Here is a 22,374-nt window from a genome sequence, read left to right as displayed (position 1 = left end):
TTGATTTGATTTTTTCGCTAAATTTGTTGTTTCCCTTATATTTGTGGGGCCCCCTTCCCTTGTCTGCCTTGAAGAATTGTTGTTCTTGCTGGTATCGCTTGCTTGATTTGTTATTTTCGCTAAAGTTGTTATTTTCATTATTTTTGTTACATTTGTGGCGCCCCCATACCTTATCTGCCTTCAAGAATTATTATTCTTGTTGCTTTCGTTTGCTTCATTTGCTATTTTTGCTATATTTGTTATTTTCGTTAACACTTAACTAATGTTTTGTTATATTTGTTGTTTTAAAGATAACTCTTTTGTTTCCATGGAAACCCGTTACGTCACGTTAATATGTCCATCTTGTTAATCATCCTTCCAAACAGAACAGTTTGTTGAAAGTGTCCAAATTGGTTTGAGCCTCCTCAAAAGACGCAGAAAAAGTTTGCCCAAGTCAGTCCCAGACGAATTATGCGTCTCTAGTATAAAAATGGCCATTTATTAAATTTCGATTTTACTTTGGTTCGAATTCCTTTGTTTTTTCACAGGGACAGGAGCTTTTGGGGGGGAATATATTTCATAATCCCGTTATTAACTATCTGAAAAGCTGGTATAACCCCCTTGCATACTGACACATGAATCCTTGCAAATCAGAAATTAAAGGTTCCAGTTTCCATCGTCTCCGTTTACCCTGGCATCACAAACGAATCATTTCTTGTTCATTCAAGATATCGGACACTCTTCCTTTTCCATGTTGTTTGCTCTTTTATCCACCGACAACAATTTTTCGGCTGTATCATGCTCAATTTCCACAATACTGCCTCCAAAACTTCTTTGAGTCCGAACACTCCCGGCTCAGAATGGCTCGACATCGCTCAGCTTGTAGCTGCAGACTACAAACAACTAACTGGAACTTAAACTTGAAAACTTGAATAATGCCAAATCCCTTGCGTTACAGAAATGAATATTGAAATAGTCGGTAATATTTGGTCAACATCAAATAAGAAACATCATGTGCCTCGTTAGCACCGACGCCTTCTTTACTTGTTAAGGAAAAACAAGTTGAACAAAATGAACAATAAATAAAAAAGTAAGCCAGATATAAGCCTTCCGCTCGGGGTTATATGATTTATTCCCCTCGTTGCCCGAGTACGCACGAGGGGAATAAATCACATAAACAGGGAGCAGTGCTGGCATAGTGGTGAGAGCACTCGTCTTCCACCAATGCAGCCCTGGATCAATTCCCGGATTCGACGCAATATGTGGGTTGAAACTGCTCCGAGAGGTTTTTCCCCGGGTACTCAGGTTTTCCCCTCTCCTCAAAAAACCAACATTTGATTTGATTGATTGATTCTGATTTCATTTGATTTGTAGTCTCCCCAATTAGTAGAACACCCATGCTCGGCTAAATAACCTTGAGACTTTAAGTCTCAAGGTTCTGAAGGTAATTTAAAAATAAAGTGATTATCATAATATAACCCCTTACATCGCCTACAACTCTCATTTAGTAACAACAGGGTCTAATCACAAAAATATGGCAACATTCAGCTTTTAATGAAACATTGCACGTTCTTATAACAAGTGTACGTGCAAACCGTGAAATAAAGATCTTCATACCAATATCGTCGGAGGAGTATTCCCCCCCGCCCACCTATTTCCCGGGACAATAATACTAAGGGGAATGAAAGTATCGGATCCGACCTTCAGCCCCGGGGATGTCCGGGTGAAAAGATAAGGTCTCCAAAATAAATCTCGTTGAAGCTGCCTGCGGCCTGAATTTTTCAGGTATCTATAAAGAGACAATTGCTTAAATTGTCTAGTTAGGACTACTTCTATATTTTGTCTGTAACCCGCGCTTCAAATATAAAAGGCACATTACTATATTGTTGGCGACTGGTAACATGTAGAATTCTCACTGGAGAATCCGATTTTTATGAACTTCATTTTAAAACAATCAGCCAAAATTATCGAAAATCATAATGGATATCTTTTAAATTAGGTGTTGCGAACTCGGAAGACAAATTACGTTGAATAATTTGGGTGATTTGTCTCCTTCGGATAATTTGTCTTTTCTGGTGAAGACGAGTCTAATACTTTTAAGCTTTTGTCTCAACCTTCGAATTTACGGTCGTTTTGACATTGATGATACATTAAATTTGACCGTCACATACGAATGAGTCGATCGTCGGTCTCAGCGCTGTAATTACTTCACGGACCGCAAATAAAGATTGAAGTAAAAAAGTACCCAGCATACGGTTCGCAGTACGGAAATAATGCCTACCTCTTTTCACTTGCAAAAATGCATTTTCTCGATCGAGCGTGTTAGCGTCACGGGCGATACTTTAGCCCACTGTTCTCAAAATATTGCTTCATCCGCTAAAACGAATCTGAGACAGAATTTCGTAATCTTCAACTGTTCACAAGACTTGATTTGGGCAATACTTCTCCAATGTTAATGCTTTGGACGGGTTTGTAAAAAAAACTATGAATCATTATTTCCTCAAGTTATTCCAGTGCGACCGAGTATGATTTCGAAACGCTTTCCATCGAGTGTATATGTTTTGGTACATGTCGGCATGACTATTGAATGACGCAAGCAGAGATTGTGACGTCAGGCATGATTCAATGTAATTCGAGATGCTCCTGGAAATATTGCTTTATTACGTGCGAGTAATTTTGGATTCGTGACCCAGAGAGCAACGAACGCTCTGGGGAATTTTAGTTGAGGTTTACTTAAATGGCAGTAAGGCAGATCCTACGCCAAATCAAACCCGAAACCGTTTCAAGGTTGTAGCTGGAAAATGGCAGGAGCGGGAGTTGTCAACGAAAAAAATCACTGCGATCATTGTTTGGAATTGAGGCGTTCGTTGGTGAAGACTTTAGGAGAGAAACGATTATTGCTTTTACGGTTACAGAAAGAACAAGGTAGAATAAGAAAGCTGTTGAGAGAAGGAGAAAAAGCAAGGAGGAGGGATAATGAGGTATGAAAATAAGAACGATCGACAATTGCATAACTCCACCCTTCAAAGAGTTTTAAAAAATCTTGCGATCTAACATATGAAGGCAATTAAAAGGAGGTTTTATTTTCCTTCAATTTGGGTTTCATGGACTTTCGAAATCGTGGTTTATCATTGTATAAAAATCTCCGTAGACTTTAGAATAGTGAATTTTGGTCTTATGACACGAAGGTGGTTCCAGGGGAGTGTACCATCGGAAGACATGGCGATTCCTTCAGGCATTTCAATGAGCTTCCCAAAGTCTTTACCCGCAAGCAGTTGGTTTCTCCTACGCTTCCCGATCGGGAAGCGTTGGAGAAACCAACTGCTCGCAGGGTACAAAGGCTTTGAATTTCATTATGTTTTGAGAGTTCTTGCTTTTCATGAAACATGGTAATCACATGCTTTCGAAGTAATTTGATAGCCTTCACTGATGCCAAGGTGGAAATGTTTGCAAATCACAATTTGTGACCGGCATAATTCAGACACCAATTTCATAAAGCGCTGTTTAAAACAGTCTTAAGTGTGAACAACGACTACAAAAGTCCTGTTTACTAGGATTTAAGTCGGAGCACTGAGTGTTTAAATACCATCAGCATTCAGAAATTATTGTGTGACTATATCAGTTAAATATTGTTACATATTTAAATATGAATTCGTTTGCTTGCCAGTAAGGTACGAAGTGCATACTATCGACTATGATCAGAAAATTACCCCCATGACCACCACAAATGCCATGTGGCAAGAATCCTCTTGTGTTGTGGGAAGATGGCTTTTTCTACTGTTTCTCATTTTCTCTAACTTTTGGTGTATATGTTGTGGTTCATTCAAATGTTTTCCTGGTTCAAAACTTTTAAAACCAGTTCAATTTTTATTTTTCTTTGTTTCAGATTATGATAATGAATATTAGATAAAGAAAGATCAAGATTGAACTGGTTTGAAAATTTTTAACCCGAGATAAAATTTGAACCACCAACATCATTAATTATTAGGCTTGACATAATTTTTTAGGGCCCGTCCACATGCATGCATTTTCAAAAGCCTCTGTTTTCAAAAACCTCTGGCTCCCTGAAAACGGATAAAAAGATCTGTGTCCACACTAGCATTTTCACATCGTATCTGGCAGTCCACACGAGAGACTGAAAACAGAGATCTAAAGATGCGTTTTTGTTACCAGGCTTTGTTTTTGTCTTGGCGTGTGGGAAACTGTGAGTCATACATAAGATTATGACTTTACACATATTCGAAAACCTCTGTTTTTGCCCTCTACACTAGAACGCTAGACCTCCATTTTCAAAAGTCTCTACTTTAAATAGAGTTTTTGAAAACTTCTGTTTTCAATCGTTTCAGTGTGGAGGGTTACATATAAACGGAGGTTTTCGGAAACTTATTAGCATGGACAGGGGCTGAAGGTCGTGATCAAATTTTTAGGAACTCTTAAGTCAGCGAAATTTGAATTCTGCTCAAAGTTGAAGTGTACAGTATTTGACATCCAGTCTGTATTCCATAACTTGGTCCATGTTTTATACCCTGTCCATAGTCTGTGGTCCGTGTTTTATATTACAGCTGTAATAGTTTGCTTGTATCGTTCCGTGAGTGGAGTTTCTTTGACATGAGAAGTCCCAAGTTCTGAAGGTGGAATTGCTGAATTACCAGTGTGAATGGTAGTCATTTAGCGATCTCAAGACCTTGCCTTGCGTGATTGAGGCACATCGTAAATTATTCCATTTTTGTAAGGCTGACAAAGTGCACGAGCTCTAGCCTTTCTAATGAGCTAAACAAGTGGTGCAAGTTCCCTTTGAGTTGTGGCAGGTTTCAAAAAAAAAATTACCATCCACAAGCATTTTTGACCTCTTGGTTTTACAAGTCATAGAGTTGGTCCTAAAATATATGAACTATTCTCAAAGCGGTATAAGAGCCCTATATGGCCTACCGTATTCTCTAGTACTGGCTCACCAGTTTGGCCACTTGAAAAGGGACGTTAACATATTAGGAAAAGTACAACAAAGAGCACCAAAGTGTGCACTTGGTCGAGATGTGTTCACCAACAAACTGTTGTCCAAGGTTTCTTAAGTGGTTGATGTTAGAGTGAAGGAGGTTTTTATCCTCACCAATGGAGTCTCATTGCAATTTTGCCTCAAATTGAAAACCATCTCTGCTCATTTAAATCGTTTTAACTACTCTTTCTTCATATAAAGAATTGAATGGCTTACCTAAAGAGATTGTAGATGCTGAAAATCTAAAGCACTTTTAAAATTTCTGATTGATTCATGCGAATATTGTGTAAAAAAGGAACTTTATGAAAGTGTCTAGTTGTTCTAGTGCTGGAGCACTAATTGGGGGCACTGTAAACTGAAATTAACAATGAAAGCAAATCAGGTCAAATGTTGGTCTTTTTGGCGAGGGGAAAACCAGAGTACCCAAAGAAAACCTGTCAATGCAGAGTAGAGAAACAACAAACTCAACCCACATATGACGCCGAGTCTGGGAATCAAACCCGGGCCACATTGTTGGGAGTCAAGCGGTCTCACTACTGCGCCATCCCTGTATTTTAACAGCTTGTATAATGGTGTAGATTTTTAAGTATATTTTTCCTGAAAATAATACCCTCTATAACATTATAGTAATTTTTGTTAATACATTCTTGGGGAGATTGATGCCATAGGTTTAACATACCTCTTTTGTCTTCTTGTTGCCACTGTACAGTATTGGAAAACAGCTCTGTTATGTTATGTAAGGGTGGTTACTGTGCAAGCAATGTGTTTTCCAAATTTTATGAACAAGCTAAAGACCAGCACAGCTACACCTGAAAGAATTCTGATCCATGAAATCAAACAAACTTTTTATCCCTCTTGATCAATTTAGGAGCAGTCAAATTCAAGAGATCTTTCTAGATCAAACAGTGAAAGTGGGGGAGAACATTGTTTAGAGCAACAACTTAATGAGGTAGGATAGCCTTAAAATAATTTTTATTGGAACTATTTTTGTGGGACATGAGGACACATGAGGTCGAGAATCGATCAAATACTCTTCATTATTATTGCTGGGCTTTATTTTCATTACACACATTCTTATAATAAATATCAGGCAGCCATTGCTATCATTTTCACATACCCCTTTCTTCCCTTCAGTTTTTAAGGTTGAACTAAACTTAGACTGTTCACAGACCTCTATTTTTCCGTGAGATCGTCAGGATCGAGCGCATCTTACCGTTAATGGCAGCCATCTGAATTTTCAAATGTACTGAGTCAACAGGCATCAGGGATTAAGTAGATTTGACACTCCTCTCCAGGTTGACTCGGTACATTTGAAAATCAAGATGGCCACTCGGTCTTGACAACCTCATGGAAAAAGAGGACTGTGAGCAGTCTGTATGTCAACCACATGAATATTTATACAGTGTATAGCACAGGCAGATCAAGTTAACAGTTCATTTGAGTTTTGTTGTCATTGTAGTTATGTCTCGTAATCAGGGATGACCTTGCGCTTGTCAATGAAGTTAAACCCTTTTGCCCTGGATAATTAATTGGACGAGTCACTGCGTAACCTATGATCAGGCTCTATTTAAGTTCTGCATGGTACATACTGTGGAGTTGGCAAAGTGAAAAATTTTGTTGAGCAACAACATGGGAGTACATGTTCGATTGATTTAAGCTTAAGTACTGCTGCAGGAAATTGATCGATCGATTAACAGTGTGTACATGCGGTCGTGCAAGTTCATCGCAACTTTTCTTTCTCGAAATCAACTTCGTACAGTGTATGTAGATTTCATGGGCAGATTCGAGGCCTAAATGTCAACTCACAAAGGCAATAATTACACCACCCCCAACCGCAAACCGCAACCGCAACCGCAAGTTATGGCAACATTTCTCCTAGACATCATCCCCGAATGAAAGTACTGTAAATGTAGATTTCACAGGCCGATTCAAGAGTTAAAAATGTGTACACACAAAGACGATAACAAACCACCGCCAACCGCATGCTGCCTCGCAAGTTTATCGAAACATTTCTTCTCTAAATCAACTTCAAATCAAAGTACAGTGTATACAGATTTCACCGGTAGATGTCTGCACGCAAAGACAATAATACACCAACGCCAACCGCATCTGGACCTAAAACTTTATTGTCAAGTGTTACGTTTGGAGCGCGAGTGTCTTCGTAAACAGGGTAATCTTCGGAAAGTTTTTGTTTATGGAGACACTTACAGTTTTCTGAACCATCTCGTGAGAAGAACGTCTCGTCTCTAGAGACGAGACTCTCGTCTTGCGAGAGGGTGGTAACTAACTTTTGAGCAGTACTGTACTCACAATGCTATAAATGGGCCTGGTCACAGGTTATTTTACGTGTAACAACTGGGAAACAAAACTGTCAGCATCCCATTTGAATGCTCCCAGGTGTATTGTTACATTTTTTGCTTAATACATGTATATACATTTTCATTGGTAAATCCACATTAAAATTATTGCATCTGAGCAAAGATTTGTTCAAGTGCAAATTTGGTTTACATAATTATTATGAGACTGCCATGTACCAAGCAGTATGTACAATAAGAGAACAGTTGTTATTAAGAAGGTTCAAACTTCCCTACATAAATAATTATTCATAATTTCATCCTTGTAAAAATATCAATGGTGGCAATACCAGGATGTCCGATACAAAACATAAAAATGAGCACAGTGGTAAAAGACTTTATTCTGTATCTAAAGATGAAGCAAACATCAAGAAAAACACCATGTCTTTCAGCGTAAAATTTTGTAAATATTTGTCAACCAGTTACTTGGACGAAATCATTTCTTTCCTGAAAATTCTGGCACAGGGTTGTTTCTTTGCAGAGTTGATGGGCAAAAAAGTTTATCATCATCCTTATCTTCGTTGTTATTGTCATCATCATCATCACCATGCACCACTACATGTATATCCATAACCATAATTATATTTTCTTCAGGTCATAGAAGTGAATAAAAAATGGAAGGAAGATTATGATGCATTAAAGCTTCAATATGAAACAAAAAATGGAAGTCTTCAAAAGGAATTAGATATGACAAAAGAAAAGCTTGCTACTGCCGAAACACAGGTCCTTGCCCTTGGTTCTGAAGTTAGCCGCCTTGCTACCACAGTAAATCAGATGTACCAAAGGGAAGGCTCTTCTGTATCATCAATGCTTGATGAAGTATTTAAACAACAGGTAACAAAAGAGCATAGGGCTTAGGGAAATCAACATAATATTATTAATGTCAATTATTCTGAAACTGAAAACTGCTAAAATACTTAAGTTACAAGAAATTAGCTATATAATAATATTAATAATAATAATAATTATAATAATAATAATTATTATTATTATTATTATTATTATTAGTAGTAGTAGTAGTAGTATGGATACCGGTAATTGAAAGTTCAAAAAAATAAGGGTCTGAGTCAATTGACATTAATTTTGGTTGAACATGCTGGTTTAACCTGCAGTCAGCGTGGCTGTGCACTTAATCGGGGCATTCTTACATTTCCCACTTTTAATTTTCCAAATTTCCAAGTTTAAAATTAACCTTAGTAAGAAGATAACCTGAAGATTTTTCTTTGGTTTGTTACCAGAACAGTATGTAATCAGCTGGGTGGTTGATTGTAATTTTAGATACAAGTGTACAAGGAAGACTTCTCAATTGAGAGAAGAGACCGTGAAAGAGCACAGAGTGAGAAAGACTGCCTCCAACAGAAGCTAAAAGATGCACAAGACATAATTGCTACGCTTACACAAGAGGTACTTTGAAAATGACAGAAAATCTTTATCAGTATCTTTGTTATTTATAGATAGATCTGTGTCATTATGGAAACTCGATGCCAAAATCAAAACAATACAAGGATGGTGAATTTGAATCAAATAATAATAATATTATTACCGGGTATTTATTTTTAATAAGCCAAAGGTCATTTAACATTGTGCTGGTGTTTGTTGGTGGAAAACCCTAACCACATTACCCAGTAACACAAAGGGTCTGAATACTCTCTAATAGTTATTTTAGATTTTTCTTCTTTACCCTTGGGGTTCTGTTAAAATAGTGTCTTCAAATCTCATAATGCAATAATTTTATGAAGTGTCACTATTTTTACTTAATTATATTGTGATTTTCTTAGGTTGAGCTTTACAAAGAACAGTTGGATGAGACTTTAGAGAAGTCAAGGAGATTGCGTAGCTACTCTGATCCACCTCAACTACACAATTCCTGTCCTCAGTTGCAAATTATTTACCCAGTTAATAGACCTCCATCACCATCACAGAGGCAATGGAGACAGGAGCAACGGAGACAGGTACCGTAAGCATAGGATCTATAGGAACTAATTTTCCTTTGCAGTTATATTTTTTTTCCTATCTTGATAACCCAGATAAGGTGATAAGTAAGTACAGAGAACTTGAAGGGTAAAAAGTCGGTCAATGAGACGTTGGACGAAAACTGTACTTTGAATACGCTTTATTTTTTTCAACAATAATTTAACTGTTGGCCTTAATTTTTTCTGAACTTTGGGTGCATCTTACAGCCAAGTACTATCATGTGCCAAAACTATAATCTTTAACTTGAAGTTAAGATCTTACGAATAATGCTTGGCATAATGGTTACTTGTAAATTATGATTTACCTATTGAACAGAGGGAACACTTTGTTAGTAAGAGATCGAAATCTTTTAAGTAATGAAGATTACTCATAAGCAAAAGTGTTGCAATAGATTCACATTAACGATTTACATGACTGTATGTTTCCTAAGAGGGACGCCGATTTTTTTTTTTTTTTTTGGACACATCTGTTTTGCAAAATTTTTGTTAATTACACAATCAAGATTGAAATTTTAGGGAGTGACATGTAACCAATTATTATACTTTTTATTTTGTCTCCAGGGAATTTTGACACGTGGTGCAAATCACTATACTGCTCCTCCAAGTTTCTTTTATGGAGGAGAAGTAGAAGTAGATGACAGGAGGACTTAATTGTTGAAATGTTACTACTGCAGTAGTTTACTGTTTAATTTATTTAACTTAAATAAACATAATAATTGTGAATAATGAAATTATGAAATAAATCATAATAATGTCTTCCAAAGTAAACATTGATTGTATAATACAATTCAGTCACTTTTTCACTTGATAACAGCTGGTGTTATCTTTTTTCTATTAAACTGGAATAATTATATTTATGAAACGCAGGTTGAGATTTATGGAAGTATCTACCGGAGTTTAAAAGGGTTTTGGATTCTTTTATTCCTGCATTTTCAGTATTGACATTTTGTTAATAACCCATTGACTCCCAGGGGTTCCCCACTGACAAGTAAAATCGTCTGGCGTTTGACACAGAGTAAAATACTAAGTCTGGCCAGTTTCGGCCAGTTTGGACGTCAAAGGGTTAATGGGGACATAGTTTTTCAGTGAGTGATTAAATAATTAAAAATACAAAAAGGGTCAGGGAGTGGGTCTCTGCTTTTCTATCAAATTACATGTACCTGCAAATACTTCAGTTTTTCATAGGTTTTGGTAAAGTTCTGATTGGCTGTCATTTCATCAACCAAAACTGGCAATTGTTATTTTTTCTTATGATAGTTCATGAACCATGAACTTTTAGGTGAAATAACAAACAAATTACTTCAATTTTACAACAAGTTAGTAACAAAGAAAATATTATTTAAGTGTACATGCATGGAACAAAAAGAATTGGTACTCTAACGCCTGACGATTTTACTTGTCAATGAGAGTTGCATCAAGGGTGAATGGGTTAATGCAAAAATCATTTCAAGGTTTTGGGTAAGAGAGCAGTTGACCAGAACTAGCTTGGCTTGGGATACCTACCCTCTTTTTATCCTTTACAAAAAATAAGTAATAATTATTGTTTCTATCAGAGAATGTGATGGCTGACGTGCTAAGTAATTGGGGATTTCCATTCCACAAAAAAATTTCTGGAAATTTCCAATGAAAGGGATTTTGGAGCCCTCTGGCCACTTAATAGTTAAACCAGTCAGAATGTAATGTCCCTTTCCATTTGACCAAATAATATTATTGTTCTTTTTATTATCTCATGCTTGCAAATTTACATGAATCTCCCTGAGTGGCTTGAAATGCGTGATGATTTTGGTCCAGTTTGTGCACCCAGAAAGTACAGTACCATCAGGCACATGACAGTTTTGAAAAAAAATTCCAAACTGAAATTTCAGTTGAATGGAATGTACCTTCAAGACTGGTAATGAAATCTCGTAAACCTGGCAGGAGAAGCACTAAGCCCTACCCCACCAAGAGGTTTAGACTAAAATGATGAAAGCACTGTTACTGGGCAAAGCATTGCAAGTTCACAGAAAAGCCACACGTTTTATTGATTTAAAAGGGAGGGAGCAAATTGTAAAATTGAGAGTAAACAAGTTTGCATTTACGTTAGGGAGGGGAGGGCTAGGTGTATAAATAGGATATTAAAAACAATGTTTAACTTTGTTCGAAGGCAATGTCATGGTTGCCATGTTGTTGTAAAAACCAAGAATTTGCAAAAAGGCCTACGAAAAGCCAAAGGCTTGCGCAAAGACTCTCATTGATATAACTAATCCTCGAGGAATCAAACTCCGTTCTTATCAAAAATATAATTTTGTTTTGTTTAAAATACACAGCAGCTTATGACATAAGTAAAAAGCTAAATCAACATTATGCAAAACTGGTATCAGTGCATAGATTATTGCCAGGTATCTTGTGTTAGGACTCAAAGACACTAATAACATCAAGTTAATTGATCTGGACCTGTTACTTCTGCTTATTCTTATTCTTATTCTTGGGTTTCACTCGCATGATCAACAGCCATGTTTTTCAACAAGAACAAAAGTAAATGTTTGCATAACAAAAGAGTTCAATTCCTGGAGGATTGGGTCAGGACACCAACATGGCGGCCGTGATGTCATGTGAAACCTGAGAATTGCTTAAAGAGGAAAGTTGGCTGCATGGAGACAGATTTAAGACAAAGATCTACTAAAAGTTTAGACAAAAATGACCATTAAGAGGATCATTGAATGAGGATTTATCAAACATGTTAAACTTCGTTACTTTTCCTTTGAGAAAACATGTAGTTAGACTGATAAATGTTAGGTGACAGTTGTCAAAAATAAAACTCCTATTGTTGCTAGAGACTGCTTTGTCTTTAGGGACCAGACCTGATATGAACATGTTACACCCTTAAGTAATTGCCTCAGTCTGTCTCTCTCTCTCTCTCTCTGTCACTCGCTCATCTGTTAGTAGTGTATTATTTCCCAAGTATCTTCTTGTATTTTGACTGACTGATATCTTACAAGCACCAACTTCTCAAAAGTCCACTGAAGCAGAGAATCCTTGACACTTGTTTAAAGGTCCACCTTCAACTGACAGGCTTTTTGAACGTTGCTTTTGTTATGGGAATTTGCAATGCTTATCGTAGCAATCTGATTGGATGAATTTCAGCTTTGGTGGGATTTTCACATACGAAAATTGTTCCATGGCTTGCAATGCCTGTCTGTTGAAGGTGGCCCTTTAAAGTCACTGCAGGTTCAGCTGTTTTTCCTTTTGATTTTACCTTGAAGAAGGCCATCACAAACAAATAATACGAATTGAGAGTGTGATGTCAAGTATAACTCAAGTATCGCCTGCCACATTGAATTCGATACCTTGTCTTCTTTGCTGCTTTGGAAAGAAAAGTAACGAGTTGTCTGTCATTTACTGATAGACGTCTAGACAGGGAGATACATGTAAGGCGAATACTGTTTTGCTCTTGCAACTTTAAATTCTGCTTCAACTGATCAAGCAAATTTAGGATTTTGTTTGGATAGAGTGGTTTTTGGGTTGCAATAAAATCTATTACAGCTGGTATTTTTTACAGGTCACAGGTCATTGTTTTACCAATACTGAAAGTATCCCAAACATTCATAAAAGGTAACCTTAGGCCTAAGGTTAGCTTTTATGAATGTTTAAGATACTTTCTGTATTGGTAAAACAATGACCTGTGTGACCTGTAAAAAATAGCAACGGAACGTATTACACCTTTCTTAACAGTAATTTGAAAAGGTTACTTTTAAGTAAAACCATTGTGACAACCCTGTTTAAAAATAGGATTATCACAATGGTTTTAGGCACAAAGGTAAAAGTACAGTATACAGTAGATTGTGCTGAGGACCAATGTCAGCTTTTGAGCACCAACACAAGTTCTGATTGTCCCAGCCCTTTCTTGACAACTTTGCCTGGAATTCTCGATTTGGGATCTATTCTGGGCCCAGTTGTTCAAAATCGGATTGACTTATACCAGGATTAGGGTAAACTCTTGTTTCATGTTTCCAACTTTTTGGTGAAAGTTTCTTTGCTTATAATTTATTTGTTTTTCAAGACTGACTTCTTCTAATGTAAAGTTATGCTGACTATCAGCATTTGGGAGTCAAGAAATAACTCCATGGTTAATTTTTAATCTGGGATTAGCGTTAATTTGCTTTTGAACAACCGGGCCCTGAATATTTTTGAAAATGTATGCCCTAGAAGATATAAGCAGTGCTTTTCCTGCTAATAACTAAATAACTGGAGGACAGACAGAAATATTTCAAAATTGTTTCGGAGTTCTTTCTAATGTCTTCATCTTCAGGCCACTACCTTGAAAAAATCTTGCACTTTGATTCTAACCTATTTTAAAGTAGCTTAAGAATACTATCTACGGACTGTTGAACAGTCTTGAAAGAATGATTGAATGACATGTCAAACATTGTTTTGTCTGTAGTACTAGTCAACAATATCTGTGAAGGAGAGAAATCTGTAAAAAACTTATTTCAGCTTTTCAAAGCCAGCAAATACATGAATTAAAAAAAAGTATTAGAAGTTAATGAAAGAAAATTAATGTTCTTATCTGTGAACTTCTAACAACAGTTTAAGTTAAAATGAATGCTGAATAAGATTTCCTTTTGGACTTATCAAATTGAAATCCTACATGCATTTAATGACTTCATATTAGATACATGTCTAAATAGCAGCAAAGGTATTACATTTCCTTTAACACTTAATTGGGAAACACTTGCAACCCATTTTTAATTATTTGTAAGATATTTAAACAAGTTGTTCTCTTAGAGATTGTTTAGTATATGTAATACTATGCAAACACAAACTTCTCTATATGGCAAGATTGTTTTTTGTCAAAGTTTTACCAAAGTGAATAAAAATATACATCTCCGAAAAAAATGCATTTATGTCTAAGAAATACGATAGGGTGTCTCCTACAGCCACAGGCACCCCAAGGTCGTTGTTAGGGAAAGCCAACAAAAAGGATTTGTATGGGAATACTGATAAAAGACCTGAAAAGATAATTTTACGAAAAAATTCTCAACGAAAAAGCCTAACCTTATTGCCATTGTGGGTCACTTCCTTCCTGTGTGGCTTTTTTTTTTCCAGATTCGATGCAAATTGAGCCATTATCAGTTCCTCGGTTGTCAACGGAACTGACGATGGCTCAATTTGCATTGAATCTGGAAAAAAAGCCACACAGGAAGAAAGCGACCCACAGTGGCAATAAGGTTAGGCTTTTTCATTGAGAATTTTTTCGTAAAATTATCTTTTCAGGTCTTTTATTGGGATTCCTATACAAATCCTTACATTTTTGTTGGCTTTGCCTCACACTGAGCTTGGGGCACCTATGGCCTAGCTTGTCAATTACATGTAAATCCAACATCCTGACCATTCTAGCAATTCATTGAACATAAAGACACCCCTTTTTTACTTATAGTTTCTTGCACATGTGAGTTTTCTACCCTCAGTGGATGAAGCCAAAGGAGGACTTCTATTTTGTCTTTTCCCACGGTGGTTTAATTAATGTTAACTTCATGACATGGTTCTATATTTTCTAGTCTTGTAATGAAATCCTGAAGAGCTGGTTGTTAAAGTCTGTTCTACTCTTTAGTAGGCTGTTTTGAGGTGAAAATTTTGATTAATCCATTTCTGTTTAGCTGCACATGCCTCATTAAAAAGGGATGCTTTGACGATGTTCTTGAGGGAACACCAGAATTCACATATTTCAGGAAAACATGAACACTATTTCAATGGTGGAGAGCCTCGAGGGGAAGACACAGGAGAACTGCTGGGAAGTAATCCATCCACATGAGGCTCAAGCTCATTCCACACAACACCAAGCTATGGTAAAGAAAAACAAATATCACCATTCATCTTGCAGGAAGGCAGGAAGGTTGCCTCTCTGGTCTTGCGAGATTTACTTGGCTACTACAATTTCTGAAGGCATTTACCATAAATTTTTCAATCACATAATATACTTTCAGGGGTGTACTTTACTGCACTCCTAGTCAGCACATTTTTCATCTCCTACTTTTCAAAGATAGACATTTTATGAGCAACCTTCTGACAACTACACATTTTGTATTCTAACCTCCTTGTGTGCAACAATTTGTGACGCAACCATCTCTTGCAAGGCAATTGCGAGGATCTTCATGTTGGCATGTACCAATTGAGTCTCTAACTGTAGACAGTGCAAAGAGTAAAAGTTTCTGTTTTCCATGTTACTGATATCTGTTTCCTGTTCAACTATTTTTGATTCCAGCTGATCCACTTGATACTCCTGCCCTTTTGCCTGAGCAGCAATCTGACGTTTTTTAATCTGCTGCATCTTGTGAAGTGAGTTTTGGTGATCTTTTAGCACTCCTTTCTCGTGTCGGTCACAAAGATCCTTTTAAAATGAAGATTTCTCATTTTAGTTAACATCGCTGGCAGGGTTTCACCTTAAAAGGGAATACCCTCTAGAATGAGGTCAATACTAATGGGTCTCTAAGCATTTTCAGAAGCCTCTGACTATAATATTACTTTGCTGTCACTTGATAATATTGGAATACTTCTTGGGGGAATAAATCTAATTAATTTTGTAATCAGTCAACATGTACAAAAAACTGATTCAGAAATGTTTTTCAGGTGGCTAAAAACCAAACTTGTGTTAGACAACTGCATAGTCTTCTAAAGTGCTTGCAACATTACTCTAAATGCCATAGAGAAAAATGCAATTCGAATTTTAAATACTCAGAAACTCAAGTGATTCGGAAGGACTGGAAACTAAACTCGTCAACTGCTTGCCACAGAATTTTAGCCCTATAATATTGCACCACAAAATTTTAAAGATTGGCAAAATGGCCAAAAATAATTTGGCTACGGAGTAAAAAAAATCTAACTAGCCTATCGTTCCTGATAGGGAGGTTGCCCCTTAAAAAAACCGCATTATGCCACCTTATGCCACTAAAAACAACCATGTCACAGATTGCGAATTACCTTGTAGCTTATTGTCAAGTCCAAGAAAAGAGCTAAGTACTCAACAGCACCACAATCTTCCCTTTTGAACTGCAAAAAGATCATTATTAGTTTGACACCACACACGTTGGACACACATTAATGCATTAACATTTCACAAAATGCTTAATTCTGATATTTTTAACCACACCCCTTGATCCAAAATGGTCACCATATTAATTTGCTCTTAATTTCATCAAAATTACCCTTTGTTGCCTCATTTAAAATAAATACAGGGGGCTAATTGGACTAAAAAACAAAAAATAAAGATGACCCCCACTATTAAAAAAAAATACTATTATTATAATCATTAAACTCTCCTACTACTTTTAATTATAAAAACAGTCATCAAATAAGCATTACTCTTAAATTTATTTTTTACATAGAGCAGTTTTCAATTATTGTTGTGTCAAAAGTAATTAGCAAATTGCTTTGGTTTATGATTACCTCACTGAGTGACTGGTTTAAAGTTCTCATGCCACTTTTTTTTTTTTTTTGCTCTCGCTTGCACATTTTCCTGCGCTTTGTGTCGGTTACGTGTAATTACTTCGAATTTTGATTGGTTTACCAGATTATTTCCGTCCTTTTGATTGGCCAAAGCAATTACTTTGGTTTTGGTTTTACAACACTCAATTGAAACTCACTCCCAAGTAGCAAATTGTCTTTAGGGTTCCTTACAGTATCTGTTGCTGTTAATTAAAAAATATATATATTAAAAGCCGGATCAATTTTGACGTTACTTTGTTTCACAAAAATCAAAACTGAACTGGTTTGGAAAATTTCAAACCAAGAAAAAATTTGTACCACAATATATCTACTCAACCTGAATAAGTGAACTGCAGTTTTCAAAATGGAACACTTTAACTAATAATAATACATAAGTTGTGATATTTATTACATATCACAACAACTAACTAACAATAATAAAATGATAACAATAATTTTTTTTTTTAAAAAAGGATCTATTGGAGTTGCGCAAAAGAGCCAAAGACCCCATACAAGGTGCAACACTGTAGATTTTATGTAAATAGTATGGTGTTACATGTACATCTTGTATGGGGTATTTGGCTCTTTTGCACAACTCCAATGGCTCTTTTTTTTTTAATAGTATTATCATTTATTATTTAGTTAGTTAGTTGCCATGAATTGTAATAAATATCAGAATGGCACAGGGATAATTTGATGCTACAGTCTGTGCAACACACGATACTTCTCTAACTTCACACAATACTTCCTCTAATATTGTATGTCTTCATCTATGGATCACTAACCCAGCTAGCTCCTGCCTCTGAAAGTTTTGTGTAGTATGGCGTGACACCAGAAAAGCCATGCTTGAGATTCCCCCATGAATTGTCATTGCCGCTTGCCCATACTGTTGTGGGGTGTGGTTCATTACTTAAGGCTCTAGAAGAAAATAATCCACCACTGAATTTTCAAAAGGAGGACATTGCTTCCCCGTTTATGCACGCACATAAGGTAAGCTGTGATTAACAAATATTTACTAAAGCAGCGTCAGCTCTAGTGGCAGAGAGATCCCTGAAAAATCAGGAAATGTAGACTCAGGCTCCATTTGGCTCAGTTTTTATTCAGTTAACTATTTATGGCAATCCTATTTAGTAGGAGCTTTTTGGGTAGATGTTCTGGTACATTCCCTGTATTACTGAAATGACTGATGGTTCCTGTCACATTTCTGTGAGCACTAAAGTATGTAAAATTTACACGTCACAGGTTTCAAGCTAAAATCAAATGGTTTCTAGCCGAAATCACTGTGACAAAAAAAGTAAGCAAAAGTTAAAAATATTTTTGAAATACTATATATGGATATCACTTCTTTATGGGTTTCAGTTCAGTTCCAGACTGCTTGCTTTTGTAGGGGCAAGTTAGCAAGATCATCACAGTCAGCTACGCAACTTAATGAATTCTTTCAGGCTAGTACCATGCTAGTACCAACACTAAGCTATTTACTTAGATAAACATGCTTAACCCACTCATCCCTGAAGACATAGACAAGTAAAACTGACTGGCATTAGACAGAGTAAAATCTACAAATCTCACTCTCAGGACTAAGAGGGTTAAAGCACACACAATTTTTGACTGCACCTACAACCCCCGTTAAAACTTTTGGAACGCTTCATGGGAATCTCCCCCTTCACAATGTGGAAAACACTTGATGAAAATCTTACACATTTCCTTGCAAAACTCGTAGTTTTTCCCAACTTTGTGAGGGGGGACAGGGGACGGGATACAGTGTCGTGAAGGGTCAAGTGTTCCAACGATTAATGCCCAGGGCCCCATTATTTGAAAGCAAATTAACTTAACCCAGGATTAGCATAAACTTTTGTTTCACATTTTCAACTTTTTCGTGAAAGTTTCTTTTGCTTCTTTTGTTTTTCAAGTTAAGATTGACTTCTTCTATTGTAAAGTTTTGCCAAATATCGGCATTGAACAGCATCTGGGAGTAGAGAAATAAACTCACTGTTCAATTTTTAATCTGAGATTAGCGTCAATCAGCTTTTGAACAACCGGGCCTAGGGTTGTAGATGTTGTTAAGTGCGTTTTTTGGTAACCAACTTACGTAAGTTCCTTGGCGCACTGAAGCATATCAGAAGAAAAACCTGTCAATTCAAACATTGATTAACATTAGTTCTTCAGCTTATTGCTGACTGTGCAATCACAACTAAACTTAACCTACTTAATGCCCTAGCTGTCATCCTGTCAGCAACATCTTTTAGCTTTTCCACACTGTTTTGAATGGCCTGAATCTGTAATCGACTACTTTGAAAGCTAGCTTGCGTATCCATTGGTACAAGCTCCTAAGAAAAAATGGAGAGTGCCTAATTACCAACCAGTTAAAAATCAGGTCCAAGTTGTCCAAAAAGCCAAATAATTGAATTAATCCACTGGATAAGTCACTATTCAGAATTAAAATAATATACTGGTACTACACTTTTTAAAGTCCCAACATTGCTTATTTTTTTCCTCATTTTTCAAATTTTCATTTAAATATGTCTGGAGTATAGTGCTTCAAATTTTTTTTCCTCATAGCGTAACCCCGCATTTTAGTGGGCCTTTCATTTTTGGCCAAGCCAGTTGGGTCCTGGAAACTAATGACATCAAAGAAGTCAAGAATGTACCATTCTGAATCATCAGAACATTCACAGCATCCAAAGGGTAACTATTGTCCGATATTCTCAAGACAAAACAAAAATCTCCAGATTTTCAACAAGTCTTCTTGGTTTCTGAAGAGATGCGAACAAGTAACTTCTCTGACGTCATTAGTTACCAGGGCCCAACTGGCTCAGCCAAATTTTTTTCTTATAAATCAAAAGCCTGCTAAAACGTATGGATACACCATGAGGGAAAATTTTTTGAAGTACTACACTCCAGACACTATAGATATTTCAACGAAAAGTTAAAAAAAACTGAAAAAAATAAGCCTCTTTGAACAATTGGGGCCTGATGCTTATCAAAAGGTAAGCTACACTGTATGTGTAGGTCATCAAACTGAAAAAGCACATGTCTTTTGCAAAAACAACATTTTAACTGATCAATGTGCCTTGATTTGATCCTTAATGATTAACAAAGTGATAGCTCAAATACACAACATTAAAAATCAAACAGGGAAAATTATAGATAATGGCAAAGGATTCAAATACATATATTCAATCCAACAATCCACAAAAGGGGAGGGTTATGTCTGAAAAACAGATTTTCAGCGGATCTGGTAGAAACTCTCCACAATAATAATTACAAAAACCACCTTGGCTTTGGATGCAAGTGGACTTGACATAAATTCATCAGGCATTGATTTAAACTGATCTTTCATTTTCTGGCCAATATCCTATAAAGGAAAAAAAAGGGATAAATTTGTTAGTAACACAATGCAAAAGTTACTTTTTCCCTTTAGCAATTACACATTCCTAAAAATGGGGTAATATTTTCAACTCTGAGACTTTTTGAACCATTCCACAAATCTAGGTACTCTGCCGGAGATTTAGAGTCCACTTGACACAACAAAACGTTAATTAAGGTGAAAAGATAGATAAAGACAAAAATTAAATGGTCATACACACCGATCCTTTTACTGTAAGGAAGAAGTTCACAATTTTGTCCTCACAAAGGACTGGATGTCGGGCAACAAGGGTAAGAAACCGTTTTAAGGCTCTTTTTCGTGCTTCAATAAACTCTTTACTACCTGCAAGTTTAAGAGAAAATTAAAGGCTTGTTGACAGTGGAAGTGGAGTGCACCTATAGCGTAAACATCAAGTTGATTCACAGGCAAAACCACTTCAAATGATAAATCTCACATGTATGTGTTGTAGTTAAAAATTCTCTTTGGTTAAATTTTTTTCAAACTTGTTTGTTTTTTACTTTCCTTTGCTTCAGATTATGATAATGTCTATAAGACAAAGGAAAGTAACAAAAAAAAAATGATTTTGAAAATTTTTTAATCAAGGAAAATTTTTAACTACAACATACGTAACAAAAAGTATGACATGACTGAAACCCTGAAAAGGTTCCTATTGATATCAGCTCCCTAAATATCCAGTAAAGTGTAAGGACTGGATTTTCACAGACAACCCCCTACATTATGATGATATTATGATGAAAAAGGAAGTTGTAAAACTGAAAGAGGAAAAAGTTCAAGTACTGCCTTGTTGGAGTGTCAAGTATTTATGAGTCAATGAGTCAATGAGTTAGTGCAGTTAATTAAACCATAAAATGAAAGCTAAAATTGCAGAGAGTGCTTAGGCCTAATCATTGAAACGAGGGCTTAGGCTTAATCAACAAATTATTGCTATATTGACTGTATAAGTCCATTGACTCATGACTCACGACTCATTGACTCATTGACTCATTTGACTCATAAAACATGCGTTCTCGCCTTGTTGACTTACCTCCCATGAGTTTCTTTGGGGGAAGGGTAGGAATCAGACGATAAGGGAATCTCAGCAGCAATAAATCGTGAAAGGCAACAAAGTCATTGTAACGTCGATTAACAGTACAGTTGTGCCTCTGAAAAAAAGATGGTTGGCTAAAAATCAATACACAAGCATTATACCTAACTGCACCAGAGGGTTTGGTCCTTTTCATTAAAGATCTCAAGGAATGAAATCAATTTTCTCAGTATTACTGGGGGGTAAAAACCTCCTTCGACTTTTGTGGGTTTCTCAAGAGTCATTGTTGGTATTCGTGAATTTGCCACTGCAGCTTTAAAAAAAGTGTAGGGTTAAGTGTCCCAAGGTTGAGGTAAAATATAATCCTTACCCTGCTGGAAACATGGTACTCATTGTGCTTCAAGATGATGCCTTTTTTCTCTGGTACAAGTTCTACATCAACTTTATCTAGAGTAACAAGTTCATCATAGTTATAGCCAAGGACATTTGGGTTATGTTCACGTCTGTGACGGACACTAAGCGTTTTCAGATCAGATAAGTCCCCTAACGATGGTTTTGGTAACTCTGCAAGAAAACAGATACAAAGTAAGGTACTAAGTACTGTGCCATCAACTGCAAGATTTTAGCTATAAAACATTGTTTACCTCCAGTCCAGGCTTACCAAAAAGATCTGAAGTAGAGGGAGCAACAAAGAAGCTGGAATTGGACCCCTATGTTCCTCATTTTACCAACAACTTGTAGCAAAGTGTGAAAAATCACTATATAACTATAACATGAGAATTCAACAGTGGGAAAATCAAAATTTGACCTTTTACCCCAACTTTGGATATCCTAAAGTTATTTTTGTTATGTTGCTATAAGGAAAGTTTGTTTTGCACCTGCATCAATAAACATCTCTAATGCTTTGTCTGAAATGCTTTTTCCTTGTTGGGCAAGTGCAGTCAAGGCCAGTGCTTTATACAAACCATCCCTAGTTACAAAACCATCTTGTCTCGGGTCTACAGCTTCCCAAATCTGCAACAAATAAGCAAATTTAAAGACATGCAACTTAACCCTTATTCCTTATCCCAGAGGATGACGTACATTTGACAGGGCACTACATGTAATAATATATTATGTTAATAACACAGTATATATACTGTAACATTTTAAGCCACTAACTATGGTCGGTAAAACAAACTATATACCAACTGTAAGAATAA

The 22,374-nt window shown here is 36.4% G+C and overlaps 2 protein-coding genes across 2 annotated transcripts in view; one reads left to right on the top strand and one right to left on the bottom strand.

Moving 5' to 3' along the window:
• The first annotated feature begins 2,646 nt into the window (after positions 1-2,646).
• On the top strand, positions 2,647-10,067 carry LOC138059166 (TNFAIP3-interacting protein 3-like). The gene is made up of 6 exons (XM_068904700.1): positions 2,647-2,960; positions 5,841-5,921; positions 7,921-8,160; positions 8,605-8,730; positions 9,105-9,278; positions 9,861-10,067. Exons 1-6 carry the CDS (start codon positions 2,781-2,783, stop codon positions 9,948-9,950), a joined length of 891 nt encoding a protein of 296 aa, XP_068760801.1. The 5' UTR covers positions 2,647-2,780; the 3' UTR covers positions 9,951-10,067.
• A 3,476-nt stretch (positions 10,068-13,543) lies between these two features.
• Positions 13,544-22,374, bottom strand: part of LOC138059165 (sorting nexin-8-like) — a 9,797-nt gene continuing 966 nt past the window's right edge. The window contains exons 3-13 of the mRNA XM_068904699.1: positions 22,051-22,186; positions 21,543-21,736; positions 21,173-21,290; positions 20,348-20,469; positions 20,035-20,115; positions 18,967-19,087; positions 18,850-18,889; positions 17,546-17,678; positions 16,257-16,325; positions 15,370-15,666; positions 13,544-15,119 (exon numbers count right to left, since the gene is read on the bottom strand). Coding sequence (XP_068760800.1) covers positions 15,021-15,119; positions 15,370-15,666; positions 16,257-16,325; positions 17,546-17,678; positions 18,850-18,889; positions 18,967-19,087; positions 20,035-20,115; positions 20,348-20,469; positions 21,173-21,290; positions 21,543-21,736; positions 22,051-22,186 — 1,410 coding nt within the window. The 3' untranslated portion in view covers positions 13,544-15,020. The remainder of the gene's footprint in view (positions 15,120-15,369; positions 15,667-16,256; positions 16,326-17,545; positions 17,679-18,849; positions 18,890-18,966; positions 19,088-20,034; positions 20,116-20,347; positions 20,470-21,172; positions 21,291-21,542; positions 21,737-22,050; positions 22,187-22,374) is intronic.

This window comes from Montipora capricornis, chromosome 8, assembly GCF_036669925.1.
Source record: "Montipora capricornis isolate CH-2021 chromosome 8, ASM3666992v2, whole genome shotgun sequence".
NCBI lineage: Eukaryota > Metazoa > Cnidaria > Anthozoa > Scleractinia > Acroporidae > Montipora > Montipora capricornis.
Note: the sequence above shows the minus strand (reverse complement) of the source record. Positions and strands in the feature narration are given on the sequence as shown.